This window comes from Neofelis nebulosa, chromosome 12 (genome assembly GCF_028018385.1).
Source record: "Neofelis nebulosa isolate mNeoNeb1 chromosome 12, mNeoNeb1.pri, whole genome shotgun sequence".
Classification (NCBI taxonomy): Eukaryota; Metazoa; Chordata; class Mammalia; order Carnivora; family Felidae; genus Neofelis; species Neofelis nebulosa.
This window is the reverse complement of record NC_080793.1, coordinates 69,629,343-69,646,126: the sequence shown is the minus strand read 5'-3', so window position 1 is coordinate 69,646,126 and position 16,784 is coordinate 69,629,343. Positions and strand designations below refer to the sequence as shown.

Genomic DNA, 16,784 nt, shown 5'->3' with positions numbered 1-16,784 from the left:
CGTTTTAGATAAGCTGTGTGAGATCCGTGCTGCAGGCAAGATTTCCAAAGTCGTTTCATTATTTGTGTTGTTGAGTGAAGTATTGCAGAAACAGTGGCCCTTAGCTTTCTGGTGATGAATCTACGTAATATCAAAGCATATGTATTAGAAACCAAAGTTGACTTCCAGTGAACCCTTTCTGCTGTCAGAAATCTCTGCGATCTGTTTGGAGCTGGTTCTCACACTGCGAAATTTGAAAAACGACTATGGTTCGTGGGTCTTAAGTATGAGGAAAAGAGTGTCTTTGAAGCTGTCTGTAGGGAGTTCGATCAGCCTTGATGGTGATTCGAAATATTGATGGATTCCAGAGTCGCTGGTCCTGTATTTTCTTAAACCAAACAGTTCGTTGAATAAGATCCCCCCACTGATGACGCAGGTATCTGGAGATGGGGAGAATTCTGAGCTTTCTGATGCTATTAACTTTCTCTTTTTCAATTTAGTTGCTCCAACTATCACATTTCTCGAATCTCCAACCTCAGACCACCACTGGTGCATTCCATTCACTGTGAAAGGCAACCCCAAACCAGCTCTTCAGTGGTTCTATAACGGGGCGATACTGAATGAGTCCAAGTACATCTGTACTAAAATCCATGTTACCAATCACACGGAGTACCATGGCTGCCTCCAGCTGGATAATCCTACTCACATGAACAATGGGGACTACAAGTTAGTAGCCAAGAACGAGTATGGGAAGGATGAGAAACAGATTTCTGCTCACTTCATGGGCTGGCCTGGAATCGTAGATGGTGAGTACCTGATGCTTTTGCATCTGGGGAGAGGATAGGGTATATCACTCAACTATTGACAAAATCATGCCTTCAACAAACCACCTGCAAACCCAGGGGCTGAAAACACCATTATTTAGTCTTGCTTATGGGTCAGCTGGGGTTTTGTTCCATATGCCTTTATTCTGGGGTGCAGGTGAAGAAATGGCAGCCACACAGGAGGTCTGCTTCTGAGTGGCAAGTGCCGATGGCAGGAGGACAACTAGAAATAGGCAAAGCTTCTCAAGGCCCAGCTTCCGCAGTGGCACGTGGTCTCTTCAGGCTATATGCCACTGGCCAAAGGAAGCCATAGGGCCACAGCCAAGTCCAGGGGCAGGGACTCATACTCCCAGGGAAGTGATGGGGCGGGAGGAATGAATCATTTTGGACAGTAGTCTGTTATGCACATTATTTTTATCTCAAGTGTTCAGTGACATTTTGTACCCATCATGGCACTCATGCAAGATGTACATAGGTGAACCGTGTTTGGTTGGCTCATGAACTACTGAAGATGTATTTTCTAGCCCCTTCCCCGCTTGGAATTCAGAATCCTGCCCTCTCACCGTGGACGAGAAACCAGTTTCTTAGAATGTTTTGCCTACCTGGGCTGAGTGGTGTCATTCATTTATCAGATCCTGAATTGTTTTTCTAGGAGGTAATAGTTCCCATCTGACCAATGGTTTAGGATGCCGGCAGGAAAATTGCAATGTGAGCCCCAGCAACAGCAGGGACAATTGCCGTGCATTCATCTGCTTCTGATGCTGTTGTCCGGTGGAGTATTCTTACTTGTTGGGTCTTGTTGCCCAGATACTGGATGACACTGTGGAGGCAGAAGCCTGTTTGGACATTGGGACCTGTACATGAGTAGAATTCGCTGTAATAATTCTCAGTTCGTGAGGGCCACACAAAGATGGCTTGGCAGTGGGAAGGGAAGACAGCAGTTTGGTGGCCCGTGGCGCAGGCGCTGCGTGGGCAGCATGTGCTTGTGGGACCCAGAGGGCAGTCCCACGGACAGAGATGATGCATACGGAGCCCCCTTCAGCAAGTAGTGAGAATGTAGTTAGTGCCCATTACATAATAAGTCTGTCATTACACTGGTGTGTATTAAATAGCTTTTTAAGTGCACAAACTTCCTTAGCATGTTCAAAATGTTATTTGAATTATGTGAGTTTGATTTACAAACAGCCTTTCAGGAACACATAAAACAAGCTGTGTTTGGATGCCTTACCCAGACACCCCTGGCAGTTGTCTTTTCCATTAAATCTTCCTCTTAATTGAGAGTTGAGCTGCTTGGCTACATTTGCTGTAGTAAATCTCTAGATTACTCTCTTTCTTCCTGTGTGTTTCGGGGAATACAGCCTTATTGTTAAATCCAGGGATTCTGCTTGGGGACCCTTGCTTTATGTTTGTTTTTCAATAAACATTTTATTGATGAGTCATTTTCGATGTACAGAAAAGTTGCAAAGACAATACAGAGTCTTTGGACACCTCTCACCCAGTTGTTACTGTCGTGAACATCTTTCATTACCGTGGTATGTTTGTCAAAAGTAAGAAACCGACGTTGGCACATTACTATTCCCTAAACTTCAGACTTGATTTGAATTTTGCCAGCAGCTGCCTTTTGAAACCGTTGGGAGGTGAACTTGATTCAGGGTGAGGGTCTGGCATTGGAAAGTTTTAGAAGTGGTTTGTGTGCTTTGATATATATGCTCAGTTCTTCCAGGGGGAAGCCAGTAACTTGTATTTAACATAGAGGTTTGATGTATTTTTCTTTGGAACATTTCTGTATGGTGCCAGTCTTTGGTAGAGCTTAACTCTTCTCATCCATGTGGCCTCCTTTTTATGGATCGCTTTTGTTAGTTTTAACTTCACTAATGATAGGAAAGAAGTGATTTCTGGTACAAGAATAACTTAGTGTCTCAAATACTCCCTTTAAAGGAAATAATCACTGATCAAAAATAAAAGTTGAGGTTAATTTTATAAAGATGTTTGTTCTCTCCTCCTTGTTTGTTTACTTGTTTTGGTCAAGTCTTTAAAATAGAGATATCTGCTTTTAGAAATGATTTTTTTCCTCTTTAAGTATTTACTCAAGGACCAGCTATCAGGGAGTAATAAATGAAATGGAAATAAAAGAGCCTTGGTCCAGGGTGATAGTGGATATAAATGGCCCTAGTGGGTCATAAACCAGTGTGACCAATTAGAGATTGACCTCACTTGGCTTGTGTGATAGAATCTTTGGTATTTATGAGATTTGGAACCATAGCATACAGATAATGGCCTTTTAAAGAATTGCTTCCTTTCCCTCTTACCCTCCTTTAAAACTAAAGAAAAATAAACAAATAACAAATCTATATATATTTCCCTGCCGGCCTAAAGTCTACAAGTTTAGGATGACAAGTCAAGTGTAGGTCTATATTCCTTCAGTATTTCAGTATTTCTGTTGTTCTCACATAGTAATTGGTAAGAAGTTTACTTTTTACAAATCTTTTTGATAAGATGCTTCAGCTACAGTTTTTCTTTCTTTCTTTCTTTCTTTCTTTCTTTCTTTCTTTCTTTCTTTTTTTTTTTTTGATGAGATGCTTTTCTTTTTCTTTTCTTTTTCTATTTTGTTTTTTGCATTGCAAGTTAACTGGCTTATGAGGAAGCTGGCAGCCTGGGATCAGTGAAGTAGGGTTACTCTTCCATATGCAGCCAGGAGAATTAAAATGGCAGCTCAGCTCAGAACTGGGACTTTTGTGGAGTAGTCACCTTGCAAAGGAATTCACTGTCTATTTACAGATAGAAAGTGAAGAGAGTTGAAAGAAATTAAAACAAATAAAAACAAAGAGGGGCACCTGGATGGCTCAGTCGGTTGAGCATCCAACTCTCAATACCGGCTCGGGTCATGATCTCACGGTCATGAGTTAGAGCCATGTCGGGCTCTGCGCTGACAGCACGGTGGCTGCTTGGAATTCTCTTCCTCCCTCTCTGCCCCTCTCCCACTCTCGCTCCCTCAAAATAAATAAATAAACTCAAAAAAAAAAAAAAAAAAAGAGAGAGAGAGAGAGAGAGAAAGACAAAGAAAAAAAGTCCCTAAAGCAAAAAGTTGGTGAGCTTTTTGGTGAAGAATGTAGTTACAGCCCCGATTGCCTTTATTACCGCCTGCAATGGAAACCGTGGATGCGGTGGGAGACACTCTCCTGCTTTCTGCTTGGAGAAAGGATGGGCAGAGAGACCTGGAGCCAGCATCAGCCAGGTCAAGAGGGTGCCACCCGCAGGGTGTGAGGCCGTCGGTAAAGATCGCCCTACAGTGTCTCTCCAGAGTGCTAGGACCTTGCAGACTCCGATACCAGACCCAGCCAGGGTGCTAACGAGGAAGGACAGGTGTTCTCAGACCTTCGGGTATCAGCAGGGCCCCAGACACAAAGCCGGTGCCTTCCCATCTGTTCATCACTGGCAACCTGGCCAGTGACTGAGAAAGGGAGGAAAGACTTTCCCAAACTCCAGACACCAGATTGATCATTTTGGATCCCACGGTTAGAAGTGAACTCCACTCAGGTCAGTTTTGGGTTACGTTTAAAGCACAAAATTCAACTTGTAGTTTCCAAATGAAATTTAGGGAACGATAGCGTTTATCTTTTCCAGCACGCGAGGAACGCGGCTTATAACAATCAAACTAATTTTATTTCGTTTTTATTTTCCATTGTCCCTGGAACATTTATTTATTCACTAAGAATAATCTTTTCTGGCTCCTGAACACTAGGGCCCGGCTCCCTGTTGTGCATTAGAATCAGCTGGGGAGTTTTAATTGTGATTTCATTATTTAACACATTTCTAGGGTCCACCTCCAGTAATTCTGATTCAGTGGCTCCCGGATGAGGCTCAGGCTTTCACATTTTCTGTTTTTAAGACCCTCAGTGACTCCAGTGTGCAACCAAAGGTGACAATGGTCTGGATGAGAGCCCTGACCCAAGTGAGATTTTTCTGCTCGTTGTTGAGTAACAGACAATCCTTTGGTCACTTTAGATTGCAGGCAAAAATCTCAATTGAGAAATAGCATGTCCTATCTGAGTTAGAAGTCAAAACTCTGGACTTGAGTTAAGTCCAGTCCAGGCCAGCACGATGTGTGTGTGGCCAGGGGTGGGGGTGGGGTGGGGGGTGAGGGGGTGGGGAGGCGGGGATGGGGTGCGGGAGGGAGATTGCAGAGCTGGCTAAGCAGAATTCAGGCCCTCTGTTAACCTGAGTGGAAGGGAGTGGGCACGGGGGACAGGTGGCAGGCAGGTGTGCTCAGGGCGTGTGTTCAGCACTGATTCACAGACCTTCCTGGATCTTTTTGTGGGATCTTGGTGATTCCTGTCTCTGCGGGCCTCTCTCCAGGGAGTCCGTGACAGGAAGCAAACATGTCTCTATTCCAGCTGGTGGAAGCGTCTCCTTCCTCAGAACCCAAGAATGCAGCTTCGTGCTGCTGAGATCCCTCTGCTCCTCCAGGGGGCTGTTGTCAGGACAGACATTCTCTCACGCCACCTCTGTCTGGTCCATGGGGAGCCCTCGTGGTCCCTCGTCTTGGTCTTGACACCTCCGGCAGTAGAGGTTGAACGCAAATGCCACCTGCACCCTGCCTCCATTGGTTGCTTTCACCTTCTCTGGTAGGAGGCAGATACTTGGCCTCAGAGCCTTCTGGCTGCAGGGAACCCGGTTTGGGTTCTCAGAGTGCTGTGGTGGAGGCCCCATGGCTATGTGGAAACTTCTGTGTAAGTCCTGAATGAGCACCTCTGTCTTCTTTGGGACCTCAAAAGTCTCAGTGTGAAGCAGAGGTTTCAAAGGACATGGGTCCAGCTTTCATTCATCTCCTTTGTGAGTTCTGCAGTGTTATTCTCTCTTTAGTGGGCACTGAGCAGATAACTAACAACATACCCATTCCTCACTTTGCTTTGTGTTTGTCCTCTGCGGCCATTAGGGAGGAACTTTCTACCCAGAACCTCTTTTCTCTCAGCACTGCTCTGTCCTCCCTTACCCAGAGGCTCAGGCTTGCCCAGAGAAGACCTCAAGACTTTGCCACTTGACTACACAAACTTTCTAGACTTGGCGTTCTAAGGAGAAAACTAAGTCACAGTTGGGTTCCTGGAGAGGGTAGGAAAATGTAAGCTCCTTCTGGTGTCCAAGTTCCTTCCCCCTCAGAGGTAAGCCATGGGGACAAGACGTCTCCTGCCCTCACCCCTAATGTTTATTGCGGTCACTGCCAGAGAGTACCCACCCCCCTCGGTGTTTGGGTATCTAGCTATTTTTTAGGTTTGCTTTATGTTTCATTGTAAAATGGCCATCCTATGCCCACTGAGGTCTTTTGACTTCAGTCAAACTTCTCACGGAGTTATAAATCAGGGCTTCTCAAACTTCAGTGAGCATACAGCTCTCCTGGAGATCCTGCTAAAACACAGATTATGATCTCATGAATTTGGGGAAAGGTCTCAGATTTTGTATTTATGACCACCTCCCAGCTGATGCTGCAGGTCCCGGACCACACTTTGCCTAGTGAGGGGGGTTCCCTTCTGCCCTGCGGAACCTGGGGGAAACCACTGGAAGGACCGCATAGGCATCTGCCGAGATGGCTGCACTGACTCCTTGTGGATATTGACGAGTAATAATGATAAAAATACAGAAGAGTTTGTGCATGGAGATGCACTCTAATTGGGTTTGGCAAAAGGTAGGATGAATTCAATGTGTTGGCTTCAGGAGGCTTAGGGAGACTGGATAAAGGAGAAACCTGGTGCGGCACTCACAGAGGGAACGCGGGACTCTCTGGGGAGTCTCCCAAAATTCTGCTGTATCCTAGTTAGCCGATAGGACAGAAATAAGACTCACCTAAGATGAAATTGATCCACTACATGGCTGTCCTTGGAAAAGCCTTCTCGGGAGCACAAAGGTGTGCGTGGAGACTGGGTGAAGGTTAGAAGTGGTGAGTGTGTCTTTTCAAGTAGAACCATGACCAGAAATTAATGGCAGAGAGATCGCTTGTGAGTGTCACCAGGAAGAAATGTGGGGCCTTCGCCAGCGTCTTGGGATCAGCCGGCATGAGTTTCAAGAATTTTCAAGGTCGGCTATTTCCATCATCGTGAACACGTTGATTGTTCAAGGGTAGATTCTTTTATCGAAATCTCCCCCGAGTGATTAATACTTTAGGCTTGGCACAAGCCTAGCCCGAGCACTGGGTGATAAAATACCCGTGCTCTAAAGCTTCCCATTCTTCAGGCAGTACATAAAGAGTGTCTCTGTGGCCCACTCATTCAGGAAGAATGTCACAGCTCAAGAATGCTCATTCACACAAGCAGTGGGAGTGAGTGACTTATGCTTCCTAATTCGGGAGCACTTGCCTCCTATGCACAGTGTGCGTCGGGAGCAAACTATAAATATTGGAAGATTTTTCCCCACAGCTTCTCATTCGTGCTGTTTTATCAAGAGATTCATGACGTCTGGATGAACTGGAGCTCTCTGCAGTACTTAGAGTTGCCCCCAAACTGGCAGATTTAGATTTGGTGTACTTGGGCCAAAGAATGTAGGGAGAGGAAATTTCTCTAAATGTTACACTTTAAGAAAATATAAAGCCCCCCCACGACTCGCTCTCTGGCCCTTTGTCGGGACCCGTTTCTTGCCCTGGGAGCGGAAGGGAAGGAAAGTTTGACCTGCTTTTCTGTCTTAAATAACCGAGAAGACTATGGTTTGGCTATAGGCTCTTAATCGTGATAATTAAGATTTATACTTAAATAGTTCTTTAGGTCTCAAGAGTACTAACGTTAATTAATTATGCTTCCCAAAGCTCTTGACGGGTTGCCAGAGCCAATGCTGTTATCCTCTCCTGAGGTATGGAACATTCCTTTGTCACAGGAAAAGTGAAGAGACCCCCTGATGCTGCATAGCACGTTAGTGGTTCAGCCAAAAATGAAACCCGGACATCCGAACCTCTAGTGTGTTGGGGCCCTGCCGTTCAGAAAAGGAAGAGGAGAGGTATCTGGAAGTCAGAAGGAGGGACTTCCACGAGTTAGACAACACTGTTGACAAACCAAGGACGGGACAGTTGATTTGAAAAGAACGAATCATTTGCTATTTCTTTATCGTATGGAATTCTTTGAAATATTTTTCATGATCACACTAAGCAGAGTCTGAAAATAGATTTGAGAGAGAAGTCTCTCTTTTTTTTTTTTAAGACATTAGAGAGAAACTGAACGCTGAAAGGAAGGAAACAGATGTGTCTCCTGGCCTCCATCATTACTTTCATCTTTGCAGTGGGATGGAAAGGGAAGCCTACCTGCCCTTCCACAATTTTTCTTTATCCTACACGTGTGGTTTTCCTTTAATAGTGGAGTCTTAACAGTTAAAAAGCCGTGGAGTTTTACTCATAAAGACTTACATGGAGTCAGAAGATTTACTCATGAGCTATAACAGATTAGAATTATAGAAGCTCCAAAGCCCTCTCTTTAAAAGCAGTTCAGCATGGAGGATGGTGAGGGGCTTTGGTTTGATATTGTTGGGGAGAAAGTGACAGTATCATCCATGCTTAGAAACCTTTAACGTCCCTGAGGTCTGTCTTGTGGAGGTGCAGACATCACACGTGCCATCTGGAGCTCTGTCTGGAGTGCGTGTGGCCACAGGACAGTCCCCAGGGTTCTCACTGGGAGTGCTTCGGGCTGCACCTGTTAGTAGTGGTCCCCAAATCCTGACAACACGCCTTAAGTCAAGGGCCAAGCACAAATGAGTGTAGCGCCTGCCGACACTCCACAAACTCTTCAGCAAATGGACTTGGAACATGAGACAAGCAACCATTTGTGCCTGGCGTGCACCTTCTTTGGGCTGGGGAGTAGCTGCTGTTTCCACACTGGAGCCAGCCGGGGGGGGGGGGGGGGCGGGGGTAGAAAGTGGGCCCGCTGCTTGTCTGGAATGGAGTGGGGTTGATGGAGTCCCTGAGTTTCCTTATTTACTTATTTATTTTTTCTGGAAATTCCCATATTTTATTCCGGTGGTTTTCAACATGAAGCTTTAGGGTTTAATGCCGCCTCCTGCTGCCTAAATCTGAGATTTCTTGCTTGACGAGCTACGGGGATGGCATTCAAGGAAGCAGAACTCTGCTCAGATGCCCCGTGTAAGCAAGCACATTACTCATTCACCAGTCATTCACTCTCTCTGGGCCAGCTTTTGTTTGCCTTTTCTCATCCACCTTTTAGTCCTGAATATCTCAAACAGGCATTTTTACCCTTATACATAATGATATATAATGAACATATTTAAGCCACTTAGAAATTAGACTTAAACATGGCAGCATATTTTCCCAATATGACCATTGCCAGAAGTCTAAGAAGGAAGCGGTGACTTTGTCCCATGTCTGCATTTAACATCATGTTAACAACTGCCCTACAATTGGAGTATAAACACGACGGGAGGTTAACTTGACTGAGAAGTTGCTAGAAGCAAAATTCTGTGTTTGATGAGCTGGGATTAGCTGGAGTGCCGTGACCCTTGTTTTTCATAAACTTTAGGTCTGTGTATCTTCCCAGGCACCGGCTTCTTAAACCTTTGTGCACAGAGACATTTCTTTATTGTAGCAAGTGGACCTTCATCAGACACAGTATGGTATGGTTGGCGGGGCGGCGGGGGGGAGGGGGAACACCTTATTGTTCCTCCCACATTGTCTTCCTGTGAGTTTTGTAATCTTGTGCTAAATTTGAGTATTCCTGACAATGAAAGGAAAGTGACAGTACTTCTCATACATCTCGAAAAAATGAAGTTAGGAAAATATAGTAGTCTGCTGACAGTGTACATGTGACCTAACGGTTTTGCTGGTGAACTTGATAGGAAAGGCATCCACCAGTATGAATTCTAAGTCTGGAAAAAGATCAGTTTTCCAGGTTATGGGCTAACCTGTTTACTTTTGAGCCCATCCCAGATCCTTTTTCTATACCTGATATCTGCTGCCTTGACTTGATCTGATGTTCTGGATGTTCCTGGGGGCCTTGTGTGAATAATAGGGGGGTTCCCTTTCTCTGACAAGGCTGATTACACCTGTGTATCAGTCACAGTCCCTGCAGGGGGACCCTTCCAATGTGTGGTCTAGATAAATCTGACTCTGAATCCTCAGTCTTTTTACTTTCTTACGGGATTGCATGTGTAAAGGAAGGTGGTCTCTGTGGGGTCCCTGAGAACCTGAGGACAAATCGGGGTGACTGACTACTTCTAGTTTTTACACCAAAAGTCCTTTGTCTGGGGAAAGCCCCCATTCTTTGACAAACTATGTCCTCAGTCTCAGAGAGTCTGAGATGGTGGGTCAACACAATACAAATGAAAGTCTGTATACTTGCATTCAATAACTTTAAAAATATGAGTCAAGTTAATGAATTGCTAAATCAAATACGTTCTATCTATCTACCTTGGAAAATACATGTTTATAATGACCTGGAAAGGTGGGTTTGAGGATCAAATTCTCCCTGATTCTTGGACTTCCATGCTGGAACGTAGTGGTTTTGGTAGAGCTGGTTCCTGGTCATAGCCCCTGCCCTGTGCCTCCGATTGTATGGTGAGAGGTAGATGAGAGGCAAAGAGGGTGCATATGGACACCTCAGCTCACCTGCCCTTGCTCGGCCCTCACCCCTCTCCTGGGTCTTGGGTCAGAAGGTGCTCAGACTGATGGTGTGGCCACCTGTGGGCTGACAGATGCGGGGAAAAAGCTAGCTAGTCCTAGGAAGCGTGTGTGTGTGTGGTGTGTGGGGAAGGAAATCTGGGTCCTGGGTCCTGAAGTGAGGTCTAGAAGGCGAGTGTGGACTCTGGTGGACAGGTACCCTTGCAGGTGCAGACCTGTATATTGAGGGCACAGAGTGGGATCTTCTTAAGTAATGGACTACTGAGCAGTTCAAAGAATGACTTGCTCACTTGGGATTACATAACCTTTCCTTCAGTAGGGGTATGCAGTAGTCACAGCGATAGGACACCCATTTGTTCCCAGGACTTTGCAAAGGGAAAGGATTTCCGCAGGTGGGTGGGTGCCCTGCATATGACATCACCAGGGCTACCACTGGGATTTTATGCTGCTTTATCCGCCGAATTATCCCTCAAATTGCAAGGCAGCCTTCAAGGCCCTTCTCAGGAAGAGCATATCCACTACAAACAATTCTGACAATACATATTAACAAATTGTAACTCAAGACTACTTTGAAGTGGTGTTGGAGATACCGAAACTCAAAATACTATTGAAGTATACTGGAATCGCTGACTTTGCATGTATTGACACAGGGCCAACTCATATGGGGCACTGGTTGTGCGCTGCACAATTTCGGTTCACGTAGGGTACAGTCTAAATGGCGCCCCCTAGAGTTATACAAAGCATGGAATGCTCAGCAGTATGTAGCATCCCTGACTTGATGTGTACAACCATCTACTTAGTGTTTCCCCTGCTAAACTACAGATTCTGTGAGTTGAACTGTGTTGAAATTCTGATTTGAATGTTAGGGCCGTGTTTATCTGCTTCTTCATTTAGACAAACTTATGATTATTTCCTAGGGAATACACGAACAGAAAATTGGCTCAAGTTTCCCTTTATCTGAAATGATATTTTTCTGCTAAGGGTTTAGAAATGAAATGAGACCTGAATAAGCTTTATAGTTTACAAGTAAGTACGTGAAGACTAAAAGGAGAGGAAGTAGAATTGGAAATTTATTTCCTAATCACGTAAAGGTTGTATCAAGTTTTAATTTTATTTCCAAGTAGGCTTTCATGTGGAGACCCAGTTCGTTCTGATTGGAGAGTAAGGAACAGCTGGTTTTGTCACCAGTTCCTGTTGATGTAGATTTTTAAAAAAATCAACACGTTTTTGCAAATTTTCACAGGAATATTTTAAAACTGAGTATTCCTATCGTCTTGGTGCCTAAAGAATCTCCCCCCCACCCCCAAATTAAGTGGCTATGCTTTTGCATTTGTCCCTGACATAACAAACGTTAACGTTTATTTGTGATCTCTTACACATAAATCATTTCAATAGAGAAAGTATATATATTTTTTTCTGTGTTATATTAAAGGCAAAGAAAAGGTTTATTTATTAAGCCTTGGCAACCCCCTCCCCCCCCCCCCCCAACACCAAGTAGAGAGCAAAACCGTGCATTAGTATCATTATTTCAGGCTGGTTCATAACATGTTTGTGAAAGCAAATAGACCTTCCAAAATACACGTTGCAAGTAACACCCAAACCACCAGAGGCTTTATCTTTTGTTGTTGAACATGGTGTGGAGATGGTCTGTCCCTGGAATGAAAAAAAGTACCAGAAATGCAGTTAAAATGGCCAATGGTATAATAGAAACGGTCATCACGCATTGATCGCTGAAGTTTGTCCAGCTATAGTGATTTCTTTTCTTTTCTTGTTTTGAAGGGATGGGGGCTTTGGGGACCGGGGAGGGAAACAGCTAACAAGTAGCCAACCAAGAGTTTCAGGTTTTGTGTACCCATCCTATAAAACAACCTATTCAACTGTAAAATCCTCGATATATATTTAACCCATTTTAGTGGGTGTACTTAGTATTAACTCTGAATGCATACTTAACGAATCTTTGCTTTGTTTTGCCTTTTAGGTGCCAACCCAAATTATCCTGATGTAATTTATGAAGGTAGCTATCCTGTTGTCTTTATTTTGTATTTTTTTCAAAATGTTTGTCTGAGATGAAATGAATCAACTAAAAGAGGACCTTTAAGCTCAGTTAAATATACACTTCAAGCATTACATAGGCCACAATATTTCAAAAATCATTCAATATTGATGGCTGTTTTCCCTTGATATTTACAGTGCTTGTAAATAGCATTTTCTCTCTCATGCTCTGTTCTTGGAAGTAGTGAATCCATTCCACTGTAACAGACATTTTGTTTCTATAATTGGGAACTAATTACCTGTTTAAAAGCCATGACTACCAAGAAAAGGGAGGTGTATCAGTTTCTGGCTCTGACAGTAAACCCAATTCAGAATTATGTTTCTTGTATAATAAGGAAGTTTGGCTCACAAACAGGAACCTCAAAAGTAGGGCATGTTTTTAGGTTTGGTTAAATCAGCAGCTCAACCATGTCATCAGGTACCCAAGTTTTTTCATCTTTACACCCCCCCTGCACACTGTGCCCATGTCATGGAAGGCTGGTTTCCCTCATGGTTTTAAGATGATGCCGGCAGAGGGGCCGCTGTTGCTCGCATTGTTGGGAGCAATGGAAGAGCTTCTGAAAGCATTCCAGAAGAAAGGGACCTTTCCCAGAAATCTCCGTCAGTCCTCCTTGAATCTGATTCACGACCCAGTGGGTCATGGTCCATTCTTGCCTCCATTGCTGCTAAGAGGGAATGGTTAACCCTTGGCTAACTGGAGCCATCCCTGAAGTTTAGACCAGCTTCCTCAGAGAATGTCAGTGAAGCCTTGAATAAAATGGGATTCTCTTAGGAATGTGGAAAGGGAGAATCCAGAAGGTGGACTGCATTAGCTTTTAGCTGGATATCTCCTCTGTACTTTGCTATTTAATGGGATGCCAGGGATGTTTGACTAGGGGTGAAAAATCCATCTTTAACAGATTTCCAGACCTCCCTCATGACCAGGAGGCCTTGCCTCTGTTTGGGGGAAGTGGCAAGCTCAATTTCAAGACTTGTCTCAAAATTTAAGACTGATTAAAAGTTACCTTGGTTAAAATGTCATTAAATATTCAATATTCCATTCTTTAGTTTTATGTACACATTGACATTTTATTCTATAAAGTGATTCTATATTTGTATGTTTGTTACGTGTGTGTATTTAACTTGAGCTAATTTTAATTAGGGAATCATATTATCTTTACCTGTTTTATGCATGTTAAACTGTATTTCCTTCAAGTTATTGTTCAGACGATTTTGTGCAGATGATTTGCATATTTTTGTTTTTATTTGTCCCCATTCAGTTTAAAGAAAGAGTATCTCAAATTGTATCACAGAGAGGTATATTTGAATTGTGATTTTACATTTTAAAATAATGTTTTGGATTCCTTTCCAGTAAGTTCAAGACTTTTAAAAATGCTATCTTCCCATTGGCTTCAGGTCCCACTTTGGATCTTTGGGCCAAAAAATATCGTGATATCAAACTATAGAGACTTTAATGATTTGATTTTGTATGAGTGGCTCATTAGAATATAAAGAGGTCAAAAATTAGCAAATAGATGATATCTCTTAGTGTTTGGTAGAAATTAATGTTCTAGTCTATTTAAAATGAAAATGGTAATAGTAGTTTTGGAGTAAGACTGGAACAGCAAGCAGAAGATAAATGCTTTTTCTGTTACTTTTTTATTCACATTCAAAGGAACACTCGGCTAATCAAAATATAATTTAAATTTATTGCCCCAAGGCCAGCATGATAGTTCTCCCTAGGAAAGTGTGGCTGGGGCTGACTTAATGAGGTTGTTTGGGTAAGATGGAAATTGCAGTCACCAGATCTGTTTAGAATGAAAATACCAAACGTTGATAAGCAACATTATTTGCAGTAAGTTTATCAACAATGTTCTATGACTCTTTACATGTAGTATTACTAATAAAAACTTTCACTACCCCGCCCCACACACACAAACACACACACACAAACACAACACAACCAATTGTTTATTTCCATCCTGATCTGTGTAGACTAAAATTGATTCAGAAGATGGCAATGACATTTGAGACATGGTGATGTGAGGACATATTCTCACAATGCTAAACACTGTTGGTGCAGTTCCCTATCTATTAATTCTGAAACTGAAATGGGGACAGTTCACACCTTTTTTTTTATTTAAAAAAGTTTTTTTTAACATTTATTCATTTTTGAGAGATAGAGACAGAGACAGAGTGTAAGTGGGGGAGGGGCAGAGACAGAGGGAGACACAGAATCGGAAGCAGGCTCCAGGCTCTGAGCTGTCAGCACAGAGACTGGTGCAGGGCTCAAACTCACGGACCGCAAGATCATGACCTGAGCTGAAGTCAAACACGTAACCGACTCAGCCACCCAGGCGCCCCCAGTCAGACCTTTTCACAAAAGTTCTTACATGTACCCAAGTTCACGTCAATGCTCAGTCAGTCCATAGCCCGACTTGAGTGGTTGCCTATTACCCAAATAAGGTGCATGTTCCCTGGAATCAGTGTTTGCTGATGTCAAGGCTGGTTCCTGTTGAGGTTCTGCCACCTTCTTGCCAGTTGACCTTAGACTGGTCATTTAACTGCTCAGATGACTTTCTTTGGCCATAAAGCTGACAGTTAGATTCCATATTTGAAGACCCTTCCAGATCAATAAATGTATGACTCTTTGATGATCGATTCCTTTTCATATCTATATTCTATGCTTCATAAAAAAAAAAAGGGTATATTCTTACCTACAAAATAAAACCCTAAACCTGGTTTAGAATTTGACTGTCAAACCAGTGATGGAAAGATCTGGGTTGTGTAAAATGTGAGCATCATGCAATCCCAGCACTACGGTGGCTTTAACCCAAGAGCTGGGTCATGTTCCGTGCACCCCCCCCCCTCCGCCGACCCTATCCCCCCAGCCGGCTGACAGTGGCTTGGAATCTTATGTTTATGATTTGTCTTGCTTCATTTTTCTGGGTCATACTGTGACCTCATGTTTGTTGGTAGCCTAGTGACAGCTTCATGGTTCCTTCTCTTTCCCATTTCTCCAATTTAAGATTATGGGACTGCAGCAAATGACATTGGGGACACCACAAACAGAAGTAACGAAATCCCTTCCACAGATGTGGCGGACAAAAGCGGTCGGGAACATCTTTCGGTGAGTGGCAATCAGTCGCTGTTTCTTAGATTGGCTCTGAGCACTTGAGATGCTTAAATGTTGGAAGGATGGAACTCCTTCAGCACACGACATTTTCACTGCGCAGTGTGGATTGGGTGTTGACGTTTGGAAGAATTAAGAGAAGTGATAAACCTGCTAGATAGCCTCTGACTTCCTTGCTTCCCCTTTCATGTGCCACTATGGTTACTCGTGGTTCTTATTTTAAATGTCTGTCCTTTAAAAGATTATCACTTTCTAGTGAACTGGGCAGTGTCTCATTTAGGGACATGTGTAATTATTCCTGTCTCCCACACCGTCGCACCTGTCTTGTCCAGTATTTTAATAAAAGTCTCATTGCCCACTAAATTTAAGGACTCTAGTAGGTTCCGGAAGTGACTGGCAGTGAGCAGATATAAAAATGTGAGTGAATATCAGGTCTGTGCTTCTGGAGTTTATACTTTAGTCGGAGCCCTGAGATGTGAATGAAATACCGGCACCTACAATGCAGGTAGAGCAGCAATGGGATGCGAGCAATGGAAATCGAGGGGCGGGCACTGGGCTCCTTCCCGCTGGGAGAGCCAGAGGTGTCTTTGTGGGGTAGGTGGCATTTTCCAGCTGTGCAGGATGGCGGGCATGTAGACCGACAGGAAACAAAGGGAAAGGGCATTTTGGGTGTCTGAACAAGAGCTCACAGCCCGGAAAATGGTTTTGACCGAAAGGTAAGGTGTGTGAAGCATAAAGGTGGCTGTCAGGGGCAAGGTTGGAGTGGAGGCTGTGCCAGGTCATGTGGTTTTAAAACACAGAGCCAGAGGATTAGATTGATTATGCAGGGAGGAGCCTGAAGGGGGCGCGTGTGAGCCCCGGGGCTCCTGTGGGGTTGATCTGTCAGCTGCTGAGACCCAACGCCAACAGCTTCCTTCATTTTTCTCCTCACTTGTCACGAGCACCCAGTCCCTTGTGCCGTGAGCTCCGCCTCCTTATAAACTCCAGAACCATTTGTATCTCCCACCTCCACTGCCACAGGCCCAGGCCAACCCCGTTGGGCTTGGCAAATTATGGCCCGTGGGCCAAGTCCAGCTCCCGACCTGCTTGTATACCATCGGCAGGCTAAGAAGAGCTATTACGTTTTTAAGTGGTTTGAAAACAAATGAATGGTATTTCGTGACACATGAACATTGTCTGAAACTCAAATGTCAGTGTCCATAAATAAAGTTTTATT

At 43.9% G+C, this 16,784-nt stretch overlaps 1 protein-coding gene across 6 annotated transcripts in view; it reads left to right on the top strand.

The window, feature by feature from the left end:
• The window catches only part of NTRK2 (neurotrophic receptor tyrosine kinase 2), a 338,116-nt gene that overhangs the window by 53,235 nt on the left and 268,097 nt on the right, over nucleotides 1-16,784 (top strand). For all 6 annotated transcript variants that reach the window (XM_058695571.1, XM_058695570.1, XM_058695572.1 and 3 more), the window contains 3 exons: nucleotides 480-785; nucleotides 12,383-12,418; nucleotides 15,465-15,565. In XM_058695571.1, the coding sequence (XP_058551554.1) occupies nucleotides 480-785; nucleotides 12,383-12,418; nucleotides 15,465-15,565 (443 nt within the window). The remainder of the gene's footprint in view (nucleotides 1-479; nucleotides 786-12,382; nucleotides 12,419-15,464; nucleotides 15,566-16,784) is intronic.